Source organism: Labrus bergylta, chromosome 6 (assembly GCF_963930695.1).
Source record: "Labrus bergylta chromosome 6, fLabBer1.1, whole genome shotgun sequence".
Classification (NCBI taxonomy): domain Eukaryota; kingdom Metazoa; phylum Chordata; class Actinopteri; order Labriformes; family Labridae; genus Labrus; species Labrus bergylta.
In genome coordinates this window covers 16,205,639-16,223,531 of record NC_089200.1, presented here as the reverse complement: position 1 = coordinate 16,223,531, position 17,893 = coordinate 16,205,639, and the positions used below count along the sequence as shown (strand labels likewise).

Genomic DNA, 17,893 nt, shown 5'->3' with positions numbered 1-17,893 from the left:
TAGTAATGTCTTTATTTTGTAGTATTCATATCACTGGTTAGTTTAGTAAATGATACTATTGTTTTTGTCATCTCATCTCACTTCTTTAAATTCAGTTTCAAAGTTCACACAAGAGGGCACCATGACTATGGCTGTTTACTTACTTTGTTTGTTGTGGTCAGCATGACCACTGTTGTCATGACATTTTTGTTCCATCCAAACTTTGTCATTAATTGCCAAAATTCTGTTCATTTTCTGAATGTCTGTGGTGCTCTTTCTATTTCTTAAAAATGCGTACTGAACCTTTGAAGTGTACATGTGTTTGAATAAAATGCTTCAGTCTTTAATAATTGATTGAACTTTCATTTACCTTTATTTATTCTCGAGAAATCATTGAGGGCAAGCCCTCATTTACAATGACGTCGAGAGTACAATTAAAACGAATAAGAGACAAAAAAAGACAAAAAACAACGAAGGCAAAATACATAGATTATAAGACCAGAAGAATAAGCAGTAAACAGGTAACTACAGTTAATAACATTTACACTCATGAGTACAGTGAACTGTGATCAAGTTTTTAAATTGACCCATGGTAACCATTGTATTGAGTTGAGTATGTGTTTTGTATTGTGTTCCAGGTGCGTGCAGCACAATAGGTGAAGGATGTTTTCCCAAAGTTCATTTTTATATGTGGAACCGTTAACATTAGCCAGTCACATGATTGAGTCTGATAGTGATTATCAACCCAGATTAATAAAGAAGTGATGTATGCTGGTAGATTACCCACAAGTGATTTATAAATAAATAGCAGCCAATGCTGTTCACGTCTAACTGTTAGTGAAGGCCAACCAACTTTATTGATGCAATGATGAGTGGAATATTTGTCACCAGTGATAAATCTGAGGGCGGAGTGATAAACTGTGTCTAATGATTTTAGGGTGGAGGCAAAAGCATGTCTATAAATGACATCCCCGTAGTCCAGAACAGATAGGAAGATGGCTTCAATTATTCGCTTTCTACTCACTAAGGGGAAGTTCACTTTGTTTCTGTACAAGTATCCAATTTTCTGTCATAGTTTAGTGGTTAATGTATCAATGTGAAATTTAAATGAAAGGGATTGATCCAACCAGATGCCAAGATATTTATAATGAGGTACTCTTTCAATATTGTGACCTTCCAGAGTTGTTATATGCAAGTCATTGTCTGTGGTATTTCTGGCTCGTGTAAAGAGCATATATTTAGTTTTGTCTGCATTCAGTAATAATTTTAAAAAAGGAGTGCATTTTGTAATTTGTGAAGTGCTTCTTGTAAAGTTTCCATTGCTAAGTGTGCAGTCTCAGCAAAACAATACAAAACTGTGTCGTCAGCGTAGAGATGGGTCTTACAATTTGTAAATACAGAAGCAATATTATTAATATAGATCGTGAACAGCACAGGACCCAATACAGAACCTTGTGGAACCCCTTTTGATAGTGGTAAGTAATCAGAGCGATCAGATTGTACAGTCACACATTGCAATCTATTAGACAGATAATTCTGGAACCATTTAAATGAGGAATTGTCAAAACCAACATCATGTAGCCTCTGCAGGAGTATGGTGTGATCAACAGTGTCAAACGTTTTAGTTAAATCAACAAAGAGGGCAGCACAGTATTTCCCTTGATCAACAGCAGATACAATATTATTTATGACAAAGGTAATTGCTGATGTGGTGCTGTGTTTATTTCTGAAACCAGACTGGTGAGGACTTAATACAGAATTTCTTGAAAGGAATGATTTTAGTTGATTGTTGACTAATGTCTCCAGGATTTTAGAGAGGCTGGACAGTTTGGAGATCGGCCGGTAGTTGTTGAGTTTGTTTTTGTTGCTGCCCTCATGCAGAGGGACGATGTGTGCTGACTTCCAAACCTGAGGGACAACTCCAGTGGTAATTGAAAGATTAAAAATATAGGAAATCTTCTCCCCTTGCTTTCCTAATATCTATAGAGTGCAGAGCCTCCATTACATCAGAGGAAGTGAAGGCCTGTATAGTAAATTTAGGGGAATGGTTGTGGGAAATAGGAATATGAGCCAGCGGCCGGATATTAACGGTGTTTCCAGAGTACAATGTTTCAAACTGACTCCCAGAAGCAACAAAATGGATGTTAAAAGCACGGCAAATATCTGAAATTTAATTTGTTTGGCCTTCATTTAAAATAACATAAGAAGGGAGAGATGGGGAGGATTTATTTTTGTTTATATTCACTGCTTTCCATAATTTTGATGGGTTTGAAGAGCAACTAGAAATCAACTCCTGGTGATAAGAGGTTTTAGCTTTTCTCAGTGAATATGTGCATTTATTTCTGAGTTGTCTGAATAAAAGCCAATAGGCTGCTGTGCCTGTCTTTCTTGCTAATGCCCAGGCTTTGTCCTTTTCCTTTAAAAGTAATGATAATTCAGTGGAGAACCATGGGCTTGATCTATCTTTAACCCTTAACTTTTTAAAAGTTGATGCTTGTCAATAACTTTGAGAAATGTATTTGTAAAATATTCAAGTGCATGATCCACATCAGGTATTTCAGATGTTTGACATATATTACTGTTCACAATGTCATTAAAAAACACCTGTTCATTAAAATTTCTGAAATTTCTCTTGAGTACAATCCTGGGCTTAGATCTTGCTAGTCTAGCACTCCTTATACATGCCAGAGGACAATGGTCACTGATGTCTAGGGAGAAGACCCCAGAGGCTGTAATTTTGTCCCTATTGGTAAAAATTAGATCAATCAATGTTGATTTTGAGGGATCTTTCAAATTAGGTCTAGTTGGTTCAGTTATGATCTGTGATAGATTTAGATCATCACACATCTCCTTTAAGCTCAATGTATCATTTGACAACCAATTTAAATTAAAATCACCCAAAACCAGGATTTCTGAAGTACTGAACTGAGAAAACATTTCTGTTAATTGATTAATAGCACTGGGATTAGCTGATGGTGGTCTATATACACCTAACACAGTCAATGATCTGTTACAAGAGATTTGAATTTGTAGAGCAATACATTCAAACGAGTGAGGTATAGAGACGGTATTTAAAACAGTCGCAGATATAAAGTCTTTTACATATATAGCCACGCCACCTCCTTGTCCCTCTCTGTCTTTTCTGTACAAGTTGTAATTATTTATTGCAACTTCCGGGTCATGGATATTCTTTTTAAGCCAAGTTTCTGTCAGCACAAGGATATCTGGGTCAGTTTGTGATACAAGAGTTTTCAGATGATCTAATTTAAACTGAGCACAAAGACTTCTAATATTTAAATACATAAAACCTAAGCCATTTCTTGATTTAAAAGTCTGTGGGTTAAATAAAACTTGCTCAGGAGGGCCCACTAGGAGATGGCAATGGTTTTGGTTTAATTAGAACTAAGTTATCCTGGTTACAAAAACTTGTGCTGGGGAGGAACTGGCGGTGCTTGCGGACACTGGTGATGAGTACAGGGATGCTAAATACTGGAGCAGAGAGTGGAAATGGAGAGCAGAGAATGTTGATAATAGGGCTCACCTGAGAATCTAGATCCTGTCTAATTTCAGTGGAAAGAAGTGGCTTCATACACCAGTAGATGGAGCTTGGGAGCCATCTGGACGATGCCAGTGGTAAGGAGAGAGAGTTCCGGTCACTAGTGTCCAGGTGTGCAGAAGGGTTAATTCATCATGTGCATCTGGTGGAGGTCATCTTTAAAAATGTTGAATAATAGTAGCAAATTATGTTGCCTTTAAAACTACAATACATGGACTTGCACATGTCAACCAGCATGATTAATTTACTCATTCAAAGAGTGTGATTTTACTCTATGATTTACTGATTTTATTAATGTATCTTTTGTTGTTTTAATGATTTAGTTTTCCTTATTCATAAACTGGTTATGCAAGACAGATTTGTCTGTGATCTGTGTAAATGGACAATTAAAGTCTGATCTTATCTTATCTAAAAATGTATTTCAATTATAATATTTATCTTTTGTATGTTGTCTTTTGTACTGTAACTAAAAGCTAACAAAACATATAACTAAACTGGTCATTCAACACCTACCAGTAATCCATGGTTTTGTTGCAAGGTAGATCTGTAATAACTTTTTTTTAAATGCAAATTCAAATAATATTGCAAACATACATTTTGCCTATATCTACAATACAGACACTGTACATAAGCAATATGGTGTATTGCCTCTAACAATTTGTTTTTCCAACTTACAGTGAATAATGAGTTATTTATTTCTAGATTTATCTAAAAGGAAGACATATAAGACTCCAGCTGTTCAATGTTACCATGCTATACAGAACTCACCATGTGTCATACTGATACCATCAAGGGAAGGTATTATTTGATTGCATATTGACTCATCTCTTTAGTTTTGTCTAAAGTTAAGTGGCCAAAAAATTGAAGGTCATCTGGTCTTACATCCTGAATGTATTTTTGAGTTGAGAAACTGATTGGTTTCATCTGGCTTCATTGAAAAGTAACTTAGTATTATACATTACTAAGCAAAATTAAAGGAGTTTTTTATGATATTACCTTGATAAAGCATGTTTAAGGTCAAAGATTCAGTCTGAGCACCGGAGCTTGTAGAACTCCATGACTTTCTTTGACATAACTTATCGTTAACTTGTACAAACTGAGTAGAAGCTGAGACTAGAAGCAGAGAAGCAGAGTGAGTCAAGTAGACCTCTAATTAATTTGGATTTCATTGATCTTTGAAAATATAGCCAGATAATCCTGCCAGGCTTTGGGTACCCTTTGTACTGTATAGTTTGCTTTCAATTACCTAACTATGTGCAGTGTGAATATTTTATGACACTTTACAATAAGGTACATGAATTACGCATAGTTACTGGGTAACGAACGAGGAACTAGCTACTAGCTACTAGTTAACCATTAGTAAACAGATATACACAACATTTTGAATAGTTACTAAGGAATGAAGGAGAAACAATAGCAATAGCAATAGCAATTTTATTTATATAGCACATTTCATTACAGATAAGCTCAATGTGCTTTACATGTGCAAAATCAAAATACAGCATACAAAAAAAATGTTTCCACAGTCATTAATAAGATAGAGATCTAATCAATGAAGTCATACACACGAAAAAAGCAAACATCAGTTACCACAAAAGTGATCATCCATACACAAACACATACAAAAAAAAAATATGCATATGCTTTGGAGAACAGATAGGTTTTGAGTTTTGTTTTAAAAGTAGATACAGAGGTGATGGACCTCAGGTCAGCAGGGAGTTTGTTCCATAGAGAAGGACCACAGTAACTAAAGGCCCCCTCTCCAGACTTTGATCTGATTCTGGGTATGGTTAAAATACTTTCATCTGATGACCTGAGGGTTCCGGTCGGGTTTTAGTCTGTGAGCAGGCCAGAAATGTACTCAGGAGCTGAACCATTGAGTGCTTTATGGACTAATAAAATTATACTTTATGGACTAATAAGATGATGCAGAAAAACTAGTTCATGCATTTGTTACCTCCAGATTGGATTATTGTAATTTTCTTTTGTCAGGGTGCTCTGGTAAGTCTCTCAAGACTCTTCAACTAGTCCAGAACACTGCAGCTCGTGTACTGACTAGAACTAGGAAAAGGGACCACATTACTCCTGTGTTGGCTTCTCTGCACTGGCTCCCTGTACAGTCTAGAATAGAATTCAAGATCCTTCTTCTCACTTACAAAGCTCTAAATGACCAGGCACCATCTTATCTTCAGGAGCTACTAGTGCCGTACTTCCCTTCAAGAACATTACGGTCCCAGAATGCAGGCCTGCTACTGGTCCCTACAGTCTCTAAGTGTACTATGGGGGGTAAAGCCTTCAGTTATCGGGCTCCTCTCCTCTGGAATCGTCTTCCAGCCGGGGTCCGGGAGGCAGACACAGTCTGTATTTTTAAGAATAGACTTAAAACTTTCCTTTTTGATAAATCTCATAGTTAGGGCTGGTGCTGGTGTAGACCAGCTCCTAGTTATGCTGCTATAGGCTTAGACTACCGGAGGAACTGGCACCTTAAGCTCCCCTCTTCTCTCTCTCTCTCTCTCTCTCTCTCTCTCTCTCTCTCTCTCTCTATCTATCTCGTGCATATAAAGTACATATTGCTGCATGTATCTATCTGTAAATCTCAGTCACTAACCACCTACTTTCCTGGGAGCTCTTGATCTCTCTTAGGCTCCTCGAGATCGTTCGACGGCTTGCCAGAACAACCTATCCCCCTCGATGGACGTCTTGCCTTTTAATAAGGCAGTTTTTTCTTACCACTGTAACTTTTGCTGCTTTGCTTAAGTGCTCATGATGGATAGGTCTGATCTTTGTAATATAGCAATAAGTAAGGTCTTTTTACCTGCTTTTTGTAACATAACAATGAGTAAGGTCTTTTTACCTGCTCTTTTGTAATGTTAACAGACAAAGAGTAAGGTATGTCTCGAGATAACCCTTGTTATGAGTTGACGCTATACAAATAAAAATTGATTGATTGATTGATTGATTGATAAAAGGATTTTGAAGGTGATTCTGTGTTGTACGGGGAACCAATGGAGAGTTTTGAAGACTGGAGTGATATGATCAAAATTTCTCGTACTTGTCAGGACTCTGGCTGCTAAATTTTGAATAAATTGAAGTCTTCCGACAGATTGTTTGGATAATCCGGCATATAGAGCGTTGCAGTAATCTAACTGCAATTCTAGTTCAGATGGAAGCATGGACTAATTTCTCTGCGTCAGTTTTGGATATGAAGTATTGGATAGAATACAAAAAAATGCCAAGATTTCTGGCCTGCTCACTGTATTTCGCTGTTTCTGATTGTTTTGGACCAATGGTGAGTATTTCTGTCTGTCTGTGTTAAGTTTGAGAAAGTTGCTGGACATCCATGAGTTGATATCTTTTTTTGCAGTCTGTTAGTTTGTTTATAGGACTGAGATCTTCAGATGAAAGCGAGATGTACAGCTGTGTGTCATCAGTGTAGGAGTGGTAAGATATGTTGTGGATGATTGTACCGAGCGGAAGCATGTATAGATTAAAAAGTATTGGCCCAAGGACTGACCCTTAGATAGTGAGTAATTCCTCATCACATTATAGAGTAGCCAATTTTTCCTCAATAGAGAACTAAGTGGGGCACCATACTTGGTAGTTACTCAGTACTGAATCATTATCTAATTCTTACTTATATCTTTATGTTTCCTGTAGTAAAGTGAGACATCGTAACTAGTACCCACTTCTGAATTATTACCCCATCATTAGTGACTTTTTTTTGTGTAACCTATAGTAAAGTGAGGCATCTGGTTAAGTCAGCCAAAACACAAAGCAGGCAAATGGCAAGACCCACCTCTTCCTTTGTAAAGGTGTCAGAGGGCATGCCACAAGGTTCAGTTTTAGGATCCATTTTATTTTCCCTTTATATCAATAACCTGTGTAAAAATGTGTTGAATGTCTTGTATGCAGTTTGCAGTCAGTATTCAACGTTTTTCCAGGCTCTGTGCAGGAACTAAAATTGGTCCTTGATCCTTGACACTGATTAATCCAAGCTCATGTTGTTGCTACCAACTAATGTCCCGTTGATTTTAACTTCCCAAGCAAATCAAATCGAGCTCTTGAAAAGCTACAAGTAATTGGGTTTTCTTATTGATTGTGAGCTGTCTTTCAAAGCATAATGTCAAATTGTTCTCCAAACTAAAGGTGAAATTAGGGTTTTATTTTAAGAAATAAATCCTTCTTTTCTCTCAGAGCAAGGAAACCTCTTGTATCATCAACCTTTATGCATTTGTTGGATTATGAGGATGGTCTATATATGGGTTCTTCAGCCAAATGATTGCAGTTATTGGACATTGTACCACTGTGCCTTGGCTCTTCTTGGTTTAGTTCCTTCTTATTTATGTTCATACCTCCAAAGAACCAGAAGCCGTTATGCCTTGCGTTCCTGTGTTTCCAATTCTTTGTTCCTAGTGTCTCGACGGTGCTCGGGAAAGGAGCGTTTTGTTTTGTTACCCCTTCAGCAAAGAACTTTCTCCAGAATCAATTAAAACTGGCAGACCTCATTTCACTTGAAGCCTTTGGCTCTATCTAAAATGACAAAAAGCGTGAGACCATTGGACAGTGCCTCTGTATTTGAATCGTTATCTGTGATCACAACTTTTGCACTTTATTTGCAAACCATTTTGATTGTTGTTGTCCTTAACTTATTTCTTTTGAAGTGTTTCTTGATCATGTAATGTTTATTATGGCCTGTGCTGCTGCCCTCTTGGCCAGGTCACCCCTGAGAAAAAGCTCTTGATCTTAATGGGTTAATTACCTGATTAAAGAAAAGGTTCAATAAAATAAAAAAAGGTCTTAAAAAGTTGATTTTCAGACATGAACACCCTGCAAGAACGTTCCTCCACATCAGTTACTTGTTATTCCGTGGCCGCAGCCCTGGGATGCCTGGAGCTAGTGCTTGCAGGGCAGTTAACGTAGCAGCTTTATTTATTCATAGTATGTTAAGTCTTTCATTATCTTGATATTGTGTGTAATGAAAATGTGAAATGAGGAACTTGTCTGTATGGATCACTTATTTTTTGTTGTATTGATATTTACCTGCTGCAGTTTAAAAAGAATATCAGCCAAAACATGTTTCAAATGCCTCCAGGGGCCAACAGGTAACACTGAGCTTGGTCCCCCCTGTGGCCACCCGTCCTAAAGGAAGAGCCCTGAGCCCTGACTCAACAACCAATATTTTATGTTGTGGTATTTAATGATGTGTGCTATTATTTGGCATAATATATATTTTTTAAAGTGATCATCCTTGTCTATTTTTCACCTGGGTTTAATGTTCCCCTCTGACAAACACAAATGGCCCCAGTTTGGCCCCCTCAGTAAAAATGGTCTAGAACCGCCATTGAATGCCTCTGCAATTTATTTCAATCTACAGTTCAAGTTGATAACAATCTTAGCATAAAACAAAGAATACAACATGGAGGGACAGCAGGAAATGAAATCAAACACATTGAGCAGTGCAGCGACAGGCTAGGTGGGCTTCTGCGGTTTCTCTTAGGTCAATGCTCTTCTCAAAGATGCTGCTCATACCTTCAGATCGGTTCAGGGTTGTATCTGCAAAAAGAGAATAGTATAGAAAAGTTAGGCAATGTAATCAAAAAAACAAGACAGATTAAGTTCATTCCACATTTTTTCAGCCAGTTGTGATTTCTTGTAAACTTACCAATAGGCAGGCAGTGGTATCCAATAGTGACCGTGGTGGTCCTGATAGGCATGCAGCCGGGCAGGCAGCGCAGTACAGGCTCAACAGAGTAGCATTTGGACTCCTCCCCATACAGGACGACCTGCTTCTCCAATTTCACAGACTCAAGTTTCATGTAACACTCTGGAAAAGGACAAAAAGACAGGCAAGTGTTTAAACATATACACACACATACACATCATCGTCATTTAAATTTGTTCTATTTTGCATTTGGCTATGGCGAGAATGGTTAAAAATAATAATAAAGGTGAAGGAGTCAATCAAATATTTACCAGAGCGATCCCTGCAGCTCTTTCCAGACATAGCCCAGGAATTTGCGTAGCTGATAGCATTCTTTGTCAGGCGTTGGTTTGGTATGCGGTACTCCTGTCTGATTTCACCGTCAGCCCTTCCACAGAGTCCACAGGTCTGTCCTCTCATCCAGTCTACAACTTTAACCTAAAAAACAAGGCATACAGCTTGGCAATTATACATGTACGAAGATTTTTAGAAAAAGTAATCAAAATTCGAATCAATACCAAAATCTGTGAAATATAGTTAGAATTATTATATCACCTTCCATGTGCTCGGATCAAAATAGACCTCCTGAAGACCATGGCTCGAAGCATGGAGTGCGATTCCCTGATCTTTCTGTATGATTTGAATTTTGCCTGACATGAAAACAAACATGTATGTATTTATATATATATATATACCTTCTTTTGACTTTGAACAAAAGAAATAACTTTGCATTTGATATTGAATTAATTCAACAAAAAACCTTCGGGATGCTGATATGGCATGTTGTGGGTGGGAATTTCTACTCCATTGATCTTCAACATGACAACACTGTCCCTCAGATACATTTCCACATCACTGTTGAAAAAATAGTTGCTACATGTGTTAATCTTAATTTCTGGATTTTCAGATTCAGGACTTTATCTCTTTTTTTTTTGACAATTCTCATAATGAAAGTAGTAGTTCTTCTTACATGTTTGCAATCTTCACATTGATCTGGTTCTGTTCATGTATATGGTCCCTCTTCAGCAGAACAATGAATTTAAGTTCACCGGTGCAATCTTGTGCCAAAACCTGGTAGCAGGACTGGGGCATCTCATTCTTGTATTTCATGTTGTTGAATGTGACCAGTGTGTCATCGACCATGGTACACCCAACTGGGGTCAAAAGGAAAGAGTACAGTAATGAAGAAACAAATAACTTAGTGGACTCATCACTATACAAACCGTTCATTAAAATTGTTTCACCTGAATGAGCCTTGGTGACCATGTAAGAAATCTTGTCAGCCCAGTTACTCTGGTAAGATTCCAGCTCAGCAGCAGTGTCTCCAAATGGCAGAGAAATGGGGAGAGCTATGGCCAGTTTATACATGGTTCTCTGTAAGAAAAGTCATATTGGTTTTTAGGAGCAAACAATGTAGTTGACAAAAATGCTGCAGATATTTTTTTGGTGGAAAAAAAATCCCCAACAAAACCTCACCGTTGGTGTCTTCAGCACCACATCCACACTTGTATCAGAAGCAGCAGTAACACTCAGTTGGATCTGGTTACAAATGTTCTTGACCTTTTCCAGGTTTACTCCGATCGCCTTAGCGATGCGGAAGGTGTACTTAGAAAGCCTAGTCAGACATTAAGGTTAAGGTTATTTTTAAGTATTTGATAAATGTCAGATTGGAAATTTAATCACAGAAAAAAAAGTATATATTCATCAGTTTGTGACATTACTCCTTGGTGTAGCATTTCATGCTCTTGGGAAGTTTCTCCCAGGTCAGCTTAGCGATGAAGGCATGCTCTTCATCTACAACACTAGTCTCAGCTATGATCTTGTATTGTTTGCACTCAATGCCCCAGTCAATTTTAACCTAAGAGATAATGAACCAATGTCAAATATCACACATCACACATAATTCTTAAAACTGTTTCCAAGTCTTGCAAGTTTGTACCATTAGCTTTTTTCTCAGCTTCACGGCATCAGCACAGATCCTATAGTGGTTGTTCTCGGCCAGGTTGGCAAGAATGATCTGAAGTCTGTCATTAGCGCTGTCAAAGTAGGCTGTAAGCTGGTATCCCTGAGGCTTTTTGTCAGCTCTCACAGCACGGACAAGAATGGTCACATTGGGAGAGACTTCCTTTGCGAGGTACTTGGCCTAAAAGAGTGAAGACTAGTTTTAAGATTGGTGCTAATTTAGCTTTAAGAAATTATAAATGGCTTGGTTAAAAGGCTTACCTTTTTGTAGATGGCTTCAAAACTGTGGGCACTGCTCTCTCTGTTAGCACGGGCTGTGGAGAAAGCATGCTGCAAGCAAAGACAGAATACATTTAGCTTGAACAGAGTGCATGATGTGGCAGTCAAATTAACTTCAACCTGTAAATTACTGGTGGATATGTTTCTTGGTAAACTTCATTTCATACAGTTCTTGCTGCAATAGAAAACGTAATTAATTCCCACACATTATTTTTGGTTCTGCTTTTTCTACTAAGTTCAAAGGGGAAGTAATCTCACTTTGGACAGGGAGCTGGTGGAGGACTTGGATGATGAACAGGAGCTATTTGAAAGAGAGTTGCCAGACCAAGAACTGCTGGAGCAGGAAGAACTGGCAGTGGTGTTCTTCAGACCAGGAACCAGGATTTTCTTGAGTTTCATCAGGACATTCTTGTCCTCCAGAATCTCCTCTTCCTCGCTCAGATTGATAACTTTGATGATCTTTTCTGCTGCTTCATCTCCAACCTGAATATCAATTTCAATCTTCTCAATGACTGGCCCGGCAGCTGCAAACAAACAAATAAATAAATATATACATTATATTTTTTTCAACCTCTTGCAAGTGTGAATAATAAATGCCTTCCTTGTCACTTGCCTTGAGAAACCTCAACAACGACAGAATGTTTTCCGATCATGGCGTAGAGTGGGCAGTGACTGATAAAGGCGGCATTGTGAGATTCAATCTCAGTGCATGCCTTGATTCCAAAAGTTTCAATTACAGCACACATTTTCTTCGTGAAAGCCTTTTCAGTTTGGCTCGTAGAGTTCCTTGGCAGGACAGTAGGAATGATTTCAAAAGATTCTGACTGTAAAACAACAATAGATGTCATCACACAATTCAGAACAGGTAGATGTTGGAAAAAAGTTGTAGGGGAACCAAACCCACCATGCTACCAGCCAGCTGTGCTGGAACTTCAGCAGGAATCATGGGTGTGAATTTGGCAGCTGCAAGGTCTTCCACATTTCTTGCTACTGCAAAAGTCTCAACACTGTTGTAAAAAGGAAAATAAGTTTGATAAAACATATTTTTCTTGGATGATGCATAGTACCTGTTGACAATGCTAAACACGTACAGTACAGATCCAACTTTATTGACGTCTTGAACAGGCAGGAGCTGAAGCTTGAAGTTGCCCTTAATTATGTCAATTCTTGCTTCAATCTTTGCAGGAATGATTGCGTAGACTTTGGCTCTTGACAGCAAAGCGGCCTGGATCAAGGCAGTGTTTACTCCCATAACTGCATATGTATGCAGGGAAACACTGAAAGGGACACAGAACAACAAGTTTACGACTGATCACTATAATTATAAATATTTTGAATTTCTTGGTTGAACTGGTGAGAAGAAAGAACGTCTTGATCACCTTGGGGAAATGGTAGCACTCATGCTGATATCAGACTTCAGAAGCTGTGCAGCATGGACATTCTCAGGCAGAGGTGGTGTTACCTCTACTTGGACTATGAAAAACAACACAGTTATAGCATCATCACAAACAATTGCCTAAAATCAGAAAGATTAAAGCTACAGCAGTGGACCTTACTGTCTACAGATGCAGCAGCCACTCCAGCAGTGTATAAACTTAGCTCCATGGGCAGACCAACAATGGTGGGAAGAATACGGCGAACCTCAGCAACCAGCATTGGTTTAGCATAATGCGATGCGAAACCAGACAAGAGACGATCCAAAGCTTTCCTTCCATATGTTTGAATAGTTGGTAGACTGACACGCTTCAAATGTAAAGTTGATAATGTGACATCTGATATTAAATACACAGTGCAATTATAACATAGTGGTCATTTTTGTCTGCTATAGGCTGTACCTCAGTGATCCATTCAACAAGGACTTTGTCGATGTTGACAAATGCAATTTCCTGTCCGAAGAATTTCAAATACACAGAGGCCAGGGGCTTGCATGAAGGATAAGCTCTCCATTCAGAAAGCTAAGTGAACAAAAAAAACAAAATGAAACAGAGAAAATAAAAATTACAGCTCCTATGAACAGGAAAATGAATAAAGCACATGACATTTCTTAGACTTATTAATGATCCCTTAAACTTACAGCCTTCATAACGTCTTTCATCTTGGTGATCCTGTCAGCATTTTCAGGAGCCTTGTGTTTCAAAAGGGCCTCCTGGATTCCCTCAGTTCTCACACCAAGCTGAAAAAAAGAAAAGTTTCATCTATATATATATATATATATATATATATATATATATATATATATATATATATATATATATTTTTTTTTAACAAAAATGTGAGATACTTCCATTGTGTCTAGTAGTTATGAAGATATGATAGTTATATCTCGAACTATGGCTGTTTGGATACAAACCTGCTTTTATTTTTAAATAAAATAAGAAACTTCTGGTTGATCAAATGTTACAACCTTAACTTAACCATGGAAAAAGGAAGGTGTTACGGATCATAAATTAAATCAAAACAGCAAAAGGGAATGGTAAAAAAAGTGAAATGTTTGATGTTACAAGGTGGATATTACTTTTGACTCGTCAAGTGCACTGCCTGTTTTTTTTTTTTTTAAAAGAAAGTGAAATTAACCATTCAAAGGCATGGCAGGGTTGTTCTTTTCCATCACTGTGACTACAGGGAGACACTGCATGGCTTACCTACGGTGCAGTTTAGGGACAAAATAGAATGCAATAGAAAAAAATGTATGCATTAATTTCTGACCTTAATCACATCGTGATCAACATTGTTAACGCTGACAGCCCTACCTCAAGTACATCAGCATAAGCTCCTGCGAGGTAGGTGCGAGCTTTGGCCAAAACGGCCCTTGGCAAAACGGTCGCAACATCATTAACGTAGAAGGCGCTTGCAGCAGCACCCATCATCCAGGGACCTGCAATTTGAAAAATTGTCCAATATGATGATTTGACATGAAATGTTTGATCAAAATGTGTATTTTCTCATGCTCTTACTGGTGTATGCATCAATATAGTGCGCTTTGCTGAAGCGGTAGCCCAGTCTTTCCAATTTGGGGCTTAGGATCTTCACAGCAACATTACAAGATGCAGCACTGAAATTAGAACATTTTATTATGAGATTTTAAGTGTTTACTTGTCAAAATAATTTAGAACTGCAAAAGGAAAATATAATTTCTGTTCTTACACAGAGGCTAAGTCAGGGGCAGTGTTCTTGGTCATGGCCTTCATGTATGAGTAGACAAAGCTGGCAACCTGCAGATTTTTTTCCTTCAAAAGGGCATTAGCCAGAATAGTCACCAAACCCATTGGCAGCTTGGTCTCAAACAGCACAATAGCAGCAGTTATATGCAGCTCTGCATGGAGGTCCTTGTCCATAAACAGCTGAATAGCCACATCCTGGATCTATTCCCCAAAGATGAATGTTGTAAATAAAATAATTATAACAACAATCTGCACCTACCAAAACAAGGAATTCATCTGAATATATGGTCTCACCATCTTGGGGTCCCTCTTAGCGATGTTCCTCAGGGCCAGAAGTGCCTCAATGTGAACCCTATGTGGCAGACTAGCAGCAGCACTGCCAAAGCCGGGCAGGAGCTTCATGATTGGCTTGAGGCTGGCAGTGTGTCCAGCATTACCAAGAACTTTGAGAACAAGAATAAGCTTCTCAGTTTTATTTTTGGGAACAAGCTCGGCAGCAAGTTCATGGAAGGGCTGTGGGAGGAACAGAATTTTTTTGTATTAAAATTTCGTAACTGAATTTAAGTTTTATAAAACCCATAAACAAATGAAACGTACCTTAACAAGTTTATCTGAGCAAGTTGGATCCTCTGTACAGTATTTAGAAACCAGGGTGCCGTAGCCTAGCAGGGCAATCTCCCGCAGGACTGCGTTTTCCAAGATCTTGTCCAACACGGTCAGTTCCTAAGGAGAGGGCAAAGTAAATAACTGATGTAGGTCCTAACATAATGTCAGTTGCTCAAGAAATCTTTAAAACATTGACTTGCCTGAACTATCTTGATGGCGTCCATGTCGGCTGTCACCATGTGCACAGATGACAGCAGAACTTGAACAGCTTCAACAAATGTCAGCTCATTAGCCAAGAGCTTTTCTTTGAAAAACATCAGAGCTACATGAGAACCAATTGCAGGGACAGCATTCAGGATCCAGTGCCTGGAAATGGAAACTTTCATGTAAGTATTTACACACAGCATGCAATTGAATTTCACAGCTCTTTCTGAATGTTGTAGTCACCTGTGATCTGGTTTTGTTTTGAAGTCATTCCAGAGGCACTCAATGTCCTTATATGTGGTCATACGCAGCAGCTGGATGAGCTCAATGAACTTCAGAGGAGCATCTTCATGGACCTTGGCAACATTGTTGGCCACCAAGTGGTTGAGAGTCTCAGCAATCTGTCAGGAACACAAGCATTTCCCTTATTATAGTTTGCTGCTACATGATGCAATTAGGAGAGATCTGACTAAGAGGGAATACTTCCAGGAGTACCTGAGCCTCAACATTAGAGATCTTCAGAAGCTGGATGGGAATCTGAAGAAGCTCGCTGCCAAACTCGTACTGCAGGGATCCACTGGGCAGACATTCAGCCTTGATGGGCTCCATTAGAATATTCTCACTCCCCAGGTAGATCAGGTTCTGTCTGTGAAACAAATGTAACCTCTACATCAATGTGCATTGTCTCCAAACATTGCTGTTGCACTCCTCTTTTGAATTTAAATCACATACTTGGCCTCCATCTGGGCAGCGCCATTCAAGATGTTTAAAGGTGAGAACTGGATGAGCTCTATGGCAGTTGCCTCCAAAATCTGGTTATGTGTAGCTAATGACTTTATGACATAGCTGAAAGCAGCAGTTCCCTTCAGAGACTTTCCTCCCTGCAATGACAAAATCCAACATTATCATCACAGCATCAGTTGTCCAGGAGGGAAATGTGTAAAAGAGAATAAAAAGATTATAAAAACAAAATGTTGCTTACAGCCTCACACTCCACGCATGTCTCTGTGTAAGCCAGACCGATGTCCTTAACAATTCTCTCCTGGCATTGGCTCAGGTCCTTGGTCTTAGTCAGCAGGATGTGGTCAGCCTTTGCATCCTCACTGATGACATAGTGGGTCTTGCACACACCCTGAACTCCAGCCTAGTTCACAAAATACAAAGGCAGTATTTGCATATTACAGTTTTTAGTATAAGTTTTGCATAATTATTTGTAGGGGAGCATAAAAAAGTGAATTATTCGTACCTCTTGCAGCTCATAGACGTTCTGAGTCTTCTTGATGTTCAGCTGGAAGATGTTGAGGATTCCCCTGTAGATATTCAGCACAGTTGCAGACATGCCAGCAGGTGCAAACACTTTGCCCACAACACCATTGGCATACTCAAACTTGATTGGGGTCAAGAGCTGAGCAGCCAGGGCAGAGGTGAGGTTGGTGGCTGGGATGAAAGCATCTTTAGGCCAGATGCCGCTGTACTCAAGGATTTCAGGGTCCTCAAGCTATAAAAAAAAAAGTGACGGCTTGACTACACTTTGAAACTTCATTGTTAATAAGCCACATGGAGAATCATTTATCTCATTCAGTTTTTTTTGTTTATCACAATAAATTGTACATTTTAAAAGCCTCACCTTTAGCACCAAGATGTCACCAGAATCTGCACTGATCAAGACTTTGCTAAGGATTTTCACTCCGGCACGTGCGAGACCCTCCTCAGGCAGTCCGCCCAAGAGTAATGCTTCATATTTATACCTGTAGGTCTTACCGGTCTCTGGAACTGGAAAGACATGAAAATAGTATAGTGGTTGCATTGGTATTTCCCTAAAATTCCAAAACGTTATTTTTTTAAATTTGTTTTTACTTTTGATTTCAATTTTTGTTAAAATAGAAAGACAACTTACCAAGGCTCACCTGGAAACCGGCTACAAGATAGTAAGAAAAAAAAAAAGGTTTTCATAAAGATATATAAGGTATGTGTCAAAAACAAACGTACTTATAAAGAAAAAACAGAAAATAATCTTTTTTATTTTATTTCCTGTACTGTTCTGGGTAAGGCACGAAATTTAGCCGTGGTTATTGATCTATAATAAGAGATTGTTAGCGAGTGCAGTATTACTTTTGTTAAATCACAATTAATTTTATTTTTTGGCTGGTTAAATATATGATCATGTACATTCCCTGTATTCATGTAATTGAAAGTGCTGTTATCTTATTTCACATAAAGCAATATTAATTATTCAGTTCATAAATAAAGTTATGCTCACCTGCAAGGGCCACAGTGAGAGCAAGCACAAGCAGTCTCATGGCTGGTGGTTGTAAAATGACTGCATCCAGATACTGCCTTTTAAAGCTTTGCTGAATGTTTACAAGTTTCACTGATGTCAATGTTACTGTGCCCTGGCCGTGCAGTTATGACATGCTGACTAAAGCATGGTTGAAAATGTCACAG

General features: G+C 38.5%; 1 protein-coding gene across 1 annotated transcript; it reads right to left on the bottom strand.

Annotated features, from left to right (window-relative positions):
• Positions 1-8,876: 8,876 nt before the first annotated feature.
• LOC109995049 (vitellogenin-2-like) lies at positions 8,877-17,370 on the bottom strand (the record flags this gene model as incomplete). The annotated part of the gene is given in 31 exon segments (XM_065956324.1): positions 8,877-9,088; positions 9,198-9,359; positions 9,509-9,674; positions 9,792-9,886; positions 9,997-10,091; positions 10,207-10,390; positions 10,481-10,610; positions 10,713-10,851; positions 10,958-11,094; positions 11,176-11,379; positions 11,460-11,528; positions 11,736-12,001; positions 12,091-12,301; positions 12,382-12,484; positions 12,569-12,754; positions 12,857-12,950; positions 13,034-13,220; positions 13,313-13,432; positions 13,552-13,650; positions 14,228-14,352; positions 14,432-14,529; positions 14,622-14,839; positions 14,933-15,151; positions 15,236-15,381; positions 15,429-15,872; positions 15,919-16,094; positions 16,181-16,329; positions 16,431-16,592; positions 16,695-16,946; positions 17,076-17,221; positions 17,346-17,370. Coding segments are annotated over 31 exon segments (4,920 nt in total), but the record flags the coding sequence as incomplete, so codon positions are not given.
• Between the last annotated feature and the right edge of the window lie 523 nt (positions 17,371-17,893).